At 43.0% G+C, this 11,025-nt stretch overlaps 1 protein-coding gene across 1 annotated transcript in view; it reads left to right on the top strand.

Moving 5' to 3' along the window:
• Positions 1–10,517, top strand: part of PALLD (palladin, cytoskeletal associated protein) — a 90,212-nt gene extending 79,695 nt beyond the window's left edge. Inside the window, exons 9-12 of the mRNA XM_012657117.1 lie at positions 3,632–3,839; positions 6,367–6,532; positions 7,064–7,197; positions 8,345–10,517. Of these exons, the coding sequence (XP_012512571.1) occupies positions 3,632–3,839; positions 6,367–6,532; positions 7,064–7,197; positions 8,345–8,517 (681 nt within the window). The 3' untranslated portion in view covers positions 8,518–10,517. The remainder of the gene's footprint in view (positions 1–3,631; positions 3,840–6,366; positions 6,533–7,063; positions 7,198–8,344) is intronic.
• Positions 10,518–11,025: the final 508 nt, after the last annotated feature.

Below are 11,025 nucleotides of genomic sequence, written 5' to 3'. Positions count from 1 at the left end.
AAAAAAGACATCTGCACTCGAATGTTTATAGCAGCACAATTCACAATTGCAAAGATGTGGAAACAGCCCCAGTGCCCATCAATACATGAGTGGATTAATAAAATGTGGTGTATGTATACCATGGAGTTCTACTCAGCCACAAAAAACGGTGGTGATCAAGCATCTCTTGTATTATCCTGGATAGAGCTGGAACCTATTCTAAGTGAAGTATCCCAAGAATGGAAAAACAAGCACCACATGTACTCACCATCAAATTGGTATTAACTGATCAATACTTAAGTGCACATACAGTAATAACATTCGTCGGGTGTCAGGCAGATGGGGGAGGAGGAGGGGATGGGTATATTCATACCTAATGGATATGATGTGCACCATCTGGGGGATGGACATGCTTGAATCTCTGACTTGGGTGGGGCAAAGGCAGTATATGTAACCTAAACATTTGTAGCCCTGTAATATGCTGAAATAAAAACAAATTTTTTAAAAGCTGGGCTTGTAGAAATGTATAAAAAGAATAAACATAACAAAAATATTTTCTCAGCATAAATATTTTTACAAGTACACAAATTTAATTTCCATGTGTATATATTTTTGTGTGTGTTTACTTCATTTTCAGTCTAATTAAGAGCTCACACTGCTGGCTGTATATCCAAAGACAATGAAATCTGTATGTCCCAGAGACATCTGCACCCCTGTGTTCACTGCAGTATCATGAATAATAGCCAAAAAATGGAATCAAGTTAAGTGTCTATCAACAGATCAATGGATAAAAAAATGTGGTGTATATTCAGGATGGAATACTAGCTAGCCTTAAAAAAAGAAGGAAATCCTGTCATTTGTGACAACATGGATGAACTTAGAGGACATTACGTTAAGCGAAATAAGCCAGGCTCAGAACGATAAATACCGCATGGCCTCACTTACAGAAGCAGAGCGTAGGACTACTGTGTTTGTCAGGGACTGGAGAGCGAGAGGAGGTGGGGAGATGTTTGTCAAAGGACACAAAATTGCAGCTGGGAGGAAGTTCAATATCTATTGTTCACCATAGTGACGTACAGTTAATGACAATATATTGTATGCTTGAGAATTGCTGAGAGTAGATTTTAAGTGTTTTCATCGCATGTTAATTAGCTCAATTTAGTCATTCCACAGTGTACACATATTTCTAAATATGTTGTACACAATATAAAATACAATTTTATTTGATTAAAAAATAAGTATTTTTTAAGGAATTCACATAGACCACTTGTAAAGTGACATTTTTTAATCAACAGGGGAAATTTTATTTTAGATAGATTATATGATACTAAGGGATTATTAATTTTATGTATAAAAATGGAACTATTATATAAGAAAAGTCTGTTTTTAGAAATGTATACTGACCTATGTATAGGCGTAAAATTACATAAAATTGGAGATTTTAAAATATGAAAAAATGACAAGAGGGTGAGTCTGAATGATCATATAGAGATTCACCATACTGTTATCTCTATTATTAGTCATATTTAAGAAATCATAGTACTTTATTTCACTGTACAGGGACATAACTGTCCTTGAACTCCCTGCCATTAAAAGAATATCGGAGGCCAGGTGTGGTGGCTCACGCCTGTAATCCTAGCACTTTGGGAGGCTGAGCGGGAGGATCGCCTGAGCTCAGGAGTTTGAGACTGAGCAAGAGCGAGACCCCATCTATACAAAAAACAGAAAAATTGGCCGGGCGTGGTGGCATGCACCTGTACTCCCAGTTACTTGGGAGGCTGAGGCAGGAGGATCGCTCGAGCCCAGGAGGTTGAGGCTGCAGTGAGCTATGATGACACCACTGCACTCCAGTCTGAATGACACAGCAAAACCCTGTCTTTAAAAACAAACAAAAAAATTGGAAACAAAAAGTAATCTCTGCTTGTTGATTTCCCTATGATGATCTGACCTAGACAAAGAAAATGTGAAAAATTTTGCCACATGAACAGATGGAGTGTTACCTACTTCAGAAAAAAAAATTGTCAGTGTATTTAGCTTTGACAGGGAAAAAAATCTTGAAAACAAGCCCAACACTAAAGCAACAGCTTGCTTTTCCTCCAAAAAGCCCGCTCCTCCCTTTCAACCCCTGAGGTGCATTCCTAGACACTGACCATCCTTGACCTGCTGCTAAATCTTCGGGAAAACGTTCATTCCCACTCCTCTAGTAACAGGGCCGCTCTGCTCTCCCCATGATCTCCTCGTGCACTGAGAGCACGGGTCTGTTCACACTGTGACCTGCTTATGACGACCTTCAGTTCCTGAGGTCACACTTTCTTTCCTTATACATCCAGGACTGAGGTCAGAGGAGGGGAAGAAGAAAAAGGCATTTTCCCTTTGCCCTAACATGAACGACTGTCCGCTGACCAGTCTACCACGAATCGGGTGGTTTGAGCACACAGTGCTTTGGGCGTCTCTCCTACTGAGCACACGGTGGCTTCGTCAGCAGGTGGCCCTGCGCATCTAGGGTCAACCTAGGAAAGTGAGAACACGAGTGCCACTTTATTTCTAAACTTGGGAAAGCCCAGGAGCCTCGCCAAAGGTGTCCACGCCCTCCTTCTCCACACTTCTCCTGGTGACCTCCAGACAGGTCAAGCAGCGTCCACGGAGAGCTGGGGGCAGCGGACACGTGAGCCTGAGCCTCTCAGAAGCCAAGCTGCCTGATGACTGCTGTTTAAATCTCTTCATCCTTTTAACCAGTAATTTAGGTTCACTTAATTTTTTCTTTAAATCCTCTAGACATTTGCTGCCTGTGTGGCGGGAGGCCATCTCTCGTAGGCAGTGTAAATGAGTATCACATAGCAGGAATGCAATGTGCAAGTTCCCCGGCTGATTTTGGCAAAGCTGGTTCTTCGAAGAATCGTTTCACAGTCTAACTGACATCTTTGTGTATCATGTCCCACTAGTGAAGTGGGGGGAGGGTAAAGAGGCCTCCTTAGCATGCGTCTCTGCATTCAAAATCCAGGGCACAACGGTGACGGTGGCAGATGGCGGGCATCCCGACCCTCTGCAGCGACGTGTCATTAGTGATTACCGGGCTTTCCTCTGATCTCTGGTCAACACAACTGCCAAGGTCTCGAGGTTTTATGATGTTTCCACTGTGATGCGCATTTGTTGAGAGGGCTTTCTGGGTAATTTTGTGTTGCTCCTGTTTACTCGGTTTCCAGATTATAAAATAGTAACCGCCCTATGTGCTGATGGATGCGTTAGCTAGCGTCCCCACAGGGAGGACCACTTCTTGGTGAGGAGCTTTATAGTACTGTATATAAATGCCAGCTAAGGATTTCTTATTATTGTTGGACATCTTCTTTCCAAAAAGCGTGAAGCCCGGTGCTGACATCATCCCAGTCATCTTTATAGCCCTGGGTAAGAGGACAGAAATTTTTTTAATCCCCATTGCACTTGTCTCCAGGTTGCTCAGTAAGAGATGTTGAGAAGTGAGCCTGTGAGTGCTCAGGGGCCACGGGAAAGTTCTAAGCAAAGAGTAACATGAGTTGATACTAAAAGCCATCTCTTGTACTACCAAAGGAGGAATTTATGCTGGTTTCTTAGCTATCAGTGATTTCACTCTGTTACAATGTTAGAAAAATTTACATGCATTTCCCTTCTGGTTTAGGTCAGTGGGTTACCAGCTCCAGATCTAAGCTGGCAACTAGACGGAAGGCCCATACGCCCTGACAGCGCTCACAAGATGCTCGTGCGTGAGAACGGGGTGCACTCTCTGATCATAGAGCCAGTCACGTCACGAGACGCCGGCATCTACACGTGTATAGCCACCAACCGAGCAGGACAGAACTCGTTCAGCCTGGAGCTTGTGGTTGCTGGTAGGCTCAATCTATCAATCATCCCTCTCTGCCAGAATGAACGTCAGACTTACAAATGTAAACTAATCCTGCATTAATGAATGTGGAAAATAAATCAACCTGCTGAAAAACAGATTGTATCATCAAAATAGCCAATGAGGACATGTTATAAGGTCCCACAAATCAGAAACATTAATTTTTCATGCTTCGGTGTAGCCGTTATCATTTAATCTTTCTTTCCTCCCACAAACCGCCCCCAGGGGAAGGGGACCAGCAGCACGGACTCCGAGAACCAAGACTTCACTTAGCACGAAGTTCTAAGTGTAGTCCTAGCTTTTAACACACTGTGCAGTGACTTTAAACCCCAAAACTTTTAAACAATATTGTCATCTACTCTCAATGTCACAGTCAAATTAAACTTGTATTTGCTTTTTTCATTGCTTATACCATAGGTAAATTTTGTAAAACTGTTTTGTGAAGTCTTACCCTTTAAGAAGCCTAAAAGGAAAATACGTTTGTGCAAAGGTTTCTATACCATTCTCAGGAGTTAGGCGTCAGTGAGGGTTCTGATTATCTAATCTCTTTCAAGAAAGAGCATCACTTAACACTTCTCTCTTTCGCACCTCATCCACCCGGTGCTCACGTCGGCTCTGGCCTCCTCGGCCCGCACAGTAAGCCGGGGATCGGACTCAGAACGGCTCTCGATTCCCAGTGCTTTTCGCTGTGAGCCCCTGAGCTCTTTCAAGAAATAGAGAAGCAGTAAGAACAAAACACAGGCCTTGGCTAAAGTCTTGGATGGTGATTCTAGTAATAGCAATAAGATGTTTTCCCACAAAAATGTGGTAAATACATGGGCTGTGGTGCTCCACGTTAGCCATGCTTTTAAGTTTTGTACGAAGTATATCGCTACATGCTAGGACTGATTTCATTCACTCCTCTCACCCTGCAGTCCCCAACCTCCAGGCCGCCGCCCAGTACCAGTCCGTGGCCTGTTAGGAAATGGGCCGCGTCTCACCGCCCGAGCTCTGCTCCCCCAACCCCCGGTCCGTGGGAAAACTGTCTCCCATGAAACCAGTCCCTGGTGCCAAAAAGGTTGGGGACCGCTGCAGTCTAACCTCAAACTACAACTGTTCATTTTTTCTCCTACTAAATGTGCCTTTTGATCCTACCTGTCCTTCTGGACTGAGACTTGAGGGTACAAGAGACAGACATCTCATTTTGCCTCAGTTAGCACCTCTGTCAGAAGGTGACAAGGTACAGTACCTAGAAGCAAGGTCTTTGGTGTCAGATCTCAGTTCCAATCCTGGCTCTCGTCTGCTTTACCAGCTGTGCGACCTCTGGATTTATACATCATCTCTGCATCTTGGTTTCCCCGTCTGTAAAATGGGCAGCGTGATGCCTCGCACAATGTTTCTAAGGATTAAATAAAACGCGCGTGGAGCTCTGCACGGCCAGCGCCCACACGGCCCTGCTCCACAACGGTGGATGTGGTTCTTACCGGTGCATTGCCATGACATCAAGACTTGTTTTACATATTTTATGTCCTTTCAAAACCGGGACCCAGAAAGAACATGAAGCCAGCTTCTGTCCCCACTTCCCCCAAACAGCCTAGGTTATGTGACCACGTTAAATTCAGTGAAAACACCAGCTGCCACGTAAGTCACAGTCTTAGAGAGTCTCGGGCATGTGAAAATTTCAGGCAGAGTTTTTGTCCTGCCCATTGATTATGGGCAGTTCTGAAGAAAATAAACCGTATTCTTTCTCTGAAATGGTTTCCACCAGTGATCCAAGAAAAAAAATTCCCATTGGATGATAATATTCAGAGTGTTATTAACAATTATCCGCTTTTTTCAGACTAAGTAATAAAGTTGCCTTTTTTATGACTTCCTTCCTTCAAAGTGATAATAAAGTTTCTTTTTTATAGCTTCCTTCAAAGAATACAAATTGGAATTTGTAATTTATAGGATATACATCCCTAGTTTATAGGTAACTATGTAAAGCTGCCAAATTAAGATAAAGATGCCTCCCCTTCTTTTTCCCCCTGTAAATCCTATGGCGGGTCTCACTTCAGCCAGGAGTCACAAGCTCAGAATCTTCACAGCAGACACTGCAGATAGCACCGAGGGGATCGTGAGTGGATCAAATTCCTAGAAATACACGCCTCTCTCAGCGCCACTGGGCGGCAGTGGCTGGCAAGGGCTGTGAGGCATGGTGACAGGATTAGCAGTGAAGCCAGCACAGATGCCCCCAGCGACCTGGGCGTCTCCTGCAGCCCGGCAGACAGGCTTTCTGTGGAGCAGATGGCCGCGGGCAGCGTGGGCCTATCAGACGGAATTACTTGAGGAAATAAAGGAGTGGAGTGAAGCGTACAAACCTTTTCTTGGTAAAAGAATAATTGGAAGAGAGGATTGGCATCTCACCACCTGAAGTGAAAAATGGTGTTGTAAAATTAAAGATCTAGTCAGGCAATATTTCTAAAGGCTTCTGAGTTTTTTATAGTGCTCCTTTTGTAAACCACGGATAGGTAACTCATCTCATGTTTTCTTAGCTAAAGAAGCACACAAACCCCCCGTGTTCATTGAGAAGCTGCAAAACACAGGCGTTGCTGACGGGTACCCAGTGCGGCTGGAATGCTGGGTGTCAGGAGTGCCGCCACCCCAGATATTCTGGAAGAAAGAAAATGAATCGCTCACTCACAGCACTGACCGAGTGAGGTAAGACTACGCCAGGCCGTAACCTAATGCGTAAGTGTTCCATCGTCCTAATGGTATATAAAAAGTTACATTTTATATAGCCCGTAAATCTGTGTGTAAAAGCCACGTTATTGATGATGTCAAAGACAAAAGTCACTCTTCACCCTAATTTAGGATTAAGCCTTTAGAAGGAAGCTATAATGCCGTGTGCTGAAGCACATTCTGACTTAATCTCATGGTAATGTTTGTTAAGAGCTTATCCTCACATCTAAAAGATGGATTCATTTGCTTTCCTGGCGATAGGTTACTCTGTGGTTTTGTAAAGGTAGAGCTTCAACTAGGAGTTAAGTGCGCAGATGTATTCAGTCTCGCGACGCCTGCTCTTCCCCCCATTGACTCTAATGGCACCGCAGCCTCTCCCGAATTAAGTCCCACCCTGTTAGCTGCTACTCGCACCATTCTGTTTCTAATGATCTAATTAAAAACGATGCTTCGTGTCCAAAGCTGCTTTTTAAAAATTTAGAGCCCTAATGACTTTATCCTTTTCTCTAGCATGCACCAGGATAATCACGGCTACGTCTGCCTGCTCATCCAGGGAGCCACAAGAGACGACGCCGGGTGGTACACTGTGTCCGCCAAGAACGAAGCCGGGATCGTGTCCTGCACGGCCAGGCTGGACGTCTATAGTGAGTGCCCCTTCATCCCAGCTCGTTGCATTACTCATTAAATTCTGAAAATTTAGACATCTGGGCGGCATATCATGTTACCCTTACGTGATCTTATAAACAACTATGGTGTTTTTATTTGTCAAAAAAATTCACACTGCTCTCTCTTTCTATTTATAGTTTCTCGACATTAATAATGAACCACACCAGGAGAACAAATACCCAAGTATCATTCAGGAACTTTGAATTATTAGCAAAATATGCATGTTGATTTCTCTTACATTGGCTAGTTAGTTGTGGCTTCCTTACTCAAGCATCCTTAGGAGTTAACAGTAGGCAAAGGCATAACCACATGTTTTTCACATTTTCTTGTTACTGTGTTCTGCAAATGACTGCCTTTTAACATTTCTTCCTATATTATAATCCTATCACAGCGTCCTAATGCGCTCTAGACGCGTGTGCCATTGACCCTGGAATGCACTTTCATGGCTTAGTGCTTTTCTTGTTAATGTATCGTAAGCAGCTCAGCAGCAGATCTGTGTTTGTGTATGTATATCTGTGTACATGCATCCTAAATTTAAAGAAAACTATGCCTATTGAATTTACAGACCAGTACAGTAGCATCATGTGATCCACTGACATAAAGAAAACCACTAGAAAAAAAAACTAAGAACTGCCCTCAAATTTTACCTCTTCTTGGAAATAAAATAACTCAGTGAGGTTCCTTAAGAAATGGGGGCCTCATCCTGCCCTACTGCCGATTCCTTTCAATTGATTAGTGTTAAAACATTGATCCAGAACTTCTAACTACTATAATTATTGGAGAAAAATATTTTTAAAGGAGGGGGGGTGAGATTTAGAAAGCCTATCAGCTATTTCAAAGGATTCCCTGTGCTACGGTATTTACATACAGATAAACTACACCTGGTCTTTGTAATCTAGCCATTAAATACCCACTACCCTGTAGAGACAGCAAATCTGCAACATGCGAGTAAAACGCAGAAGTGTCCCTAAATCTTCCATGTTTTTACCATGGCTGTGTTCAGTCTTTCACAAAGAACACGTGCCTGTTATATATCAAAACGTTCTGTATTTCCTTGAAGCATCTAAGGACTTTCTGAGTGTATCTTTGTTTAAAAAAATCTTAATTCACTCTTTTTCTTTGTAGCCCAGTGGCATCAGCAGCCACAGAGCACCAAGCCAAAAAGAGTCCGGCCGTCTGCCAGTCGCTACGCAGCACTTTCAGACCAGGGACTAGACATCAAAGCAGCGTTCCAACCTGAAGCCAGCCCGTCCCACCTGACACTGAATACCGCCTTGGTGGAAAGCGAGGACCTGTAACCCAGCATCCTGTCAACACGGAAACACTGAAACAGCCGTTGCCTTGACCAACATACTCCTTTGTCACATTATGTAAAAGGTAGAAGCATACCTTTAAGAAATAAAAAAACACCAAAATAACATTTTTCTTACTTGATATACCAAACTTAGAGTTTAAGTAGGTAATGCTAATACAAGTGTACACATTGCACAGAAAATTCACATTTATTGTCCAATTTAATACTTTTGGAATTGCTGTGATTAAAGTGGTCTGAAATGCCAAAATGCTAAAGGAAATCAGTTGTTCACAGGAAACCACATTTGTATTATCTACAAGTGCCTTTAAACATAAGCTATAGGTGCTACATAGCATGATAGTGTGAATGTTTAACATGAGGCAGTTGTACCACAAACACTTCTTACAGCGGTTCTAAGATGCAGTGTATTCAGACAGCTACAGTGAACCAAGTGCAATATGTAAGGATGAAAAAGGAAGAAGGAATGACAAAGAAACCCAAGTAAATGCCTTGTCTTTACAAACTGTTTTACATTAAATCATAAGGAACTACTTGCCTTAAATTTTATTAATATCAGGAGTTTTCTAACAAGGTCAATACCTTAGTTCTTAACTTTTTTCTTTATGTGTAGTATTTTTCTTTCCATGCTACCTTGGTAGGAAGCTTATATACAAACTGTATTAAAAGGCTAATTTAAATATAAATAATATAAAGTATTCTGAACAAAGCAGAAATACATTACAGTTCACGCCACAAAAGGTACCCAAACCACCCGAATGACCAAGGCATACAGTATTTGGAGGAAACAGGGTTTGGAAGGAGCAGGAAGAATGAAGGAAAGTGCCAGCAGCACAATTATATTGTCTTCATTTACGTAAAAGTAGAAGGGGCAGGAGAGGTGGCAGAGGCCAGGCTTTTCTGTGGTTTTCTTCAAAATTAACCTCACGTGTAGGTGAGAAAACACTGCCACTGGCGAGTCAAGGACTCCAGGGTCAGCTGGAGGTTTGGAGCACCTGTGCTGCGGAAGTGTCAGTGTGTCTGACGTGCGTGCAGTAAAGATTTTAGGCGTGTGTAGAGCAAGCTGAAAACGATCGAGACCGTAAGGGAGGCACAAATGAGAAGTTGCCTATGGATCTAGTCTACTTGAAGGAAACGGGGACAGGAGGAAAAACAAAAACAGGTGTGTGTCACGATGGACTTTTTCAGTGGCACCAAGGGGTGGTGAGTGGAAATCATTAGTTCACTCCCTGCTGCCGCGCAACCTCGCCGTGAGGAGGCGCTGGGTTCCAAGCGGTGTGTAAGGCATCTCAGCAGACACTGCTTTTGGAATCAGATGATTCTGCTTCAGCTAGACTGAGTTGATTCTGACCAGACTTGATGGTTTTAAGTCGGAACCAATACATTTTAAAAAGAAAAAATAATTTGGCCTAAGTAGTATACAACATGAGGCTTTAATGGTACTTTGCTATGAAAAGAAAACACTGTATTCCTTATGCAAAACATTTATCTTTCATTATTTATGTGTTGAACTTTCTTAGCTCAGTTACTCAATTCATACGTAGTATTTTTTTAAATAACTTTATATCTGTGTACCACCCCATGTATTTCATATTACTGCTTCACATGTACAGCTTTCTGCTTTGTAAGAACACCAAGGAACCAGGTTTTAAACGATAATGGGCTGGAGCACCAGGTGGCAGTCATTCTGTGCAGCGTGGTACGAGTTTCTTTGACCACACTTCTGTGCGTCGCAAATTTGGAATTTAAGATACCATACAAAGTCTCTCATGGTCCTGTCTACATTGTAGAATTATGACTTACATCTTCCTTGCCAAATTTTTCTGAATGTGACTTTTTTGCTAATTTGCTGGGTTTGGGATTAAATAGCATTATTTTGCCACCTTTAAGCTGTATTTATAGGGAAAAAAAGTACTATCATACTGCTTTGGATTGTTGTGCTGGTGTAATGTGGATTTAACATCAATAAATATTTAACAAATAATAGCTGCAATTTCGTGAAGCAAAATATTCAGTTTTAGTTTTCTATTGGTGCTGCAATAAATTGGCACAAACTTAGAGGCCCCCAACATCGCTCGCGTGTTACTCACAGTTCTGCAGGTCCGGGGAGCAGGCATGCAGAGACGGGCTCCTCGCGAGGTTAAAATCATTGTGTCGGCTGCTCCGCATTCTCATCTGGAGCTCGAGTGGTTGTGAAAGTTCCTTACAGTTGCAAGACCGAGGTCTCGCTCAGTCCTCAGCCGGGAGCTGCCCGAGCTCCTGCCGGCTCCCTGGACGCCTCGCCATACAGCCGCCTCCTCCCGCAGACCGCTCTCGCGCTCTGACCTTCTTCCGTCAAGGGCCAGTCCCTTTTAAGGGCTCATCTGATGATGTCAGGCCAACCCAGATAATTTCCCGTTAAGTCACCTGGTTTGGGACATTAATTACACCTGCAAGATCCCTTCAGCGCAGCAGGCAGAGCGGAGTGTGGTTGATTGGATAATCGAGGGAAGGT

The sequence above is a fragment of the Propithecus coquereli genome, unplaced genomic scaffold (assembly GCF_000956105.1).
Source record: "Propithecus coquereli isolate 6110/MARCELLA unplaced genomic scaffold, Pcoq_1.0 Scaffold53, whole genome shotgun sequence".
NCBI lineage: Eukaryota > Metazoa > Chordata > Mammalia > Primates > Indriidae > Propithecus > Propithecus coquereli.
This window is presented reverse-complemented; position numbering and strand designations above follow the sequence as displayed.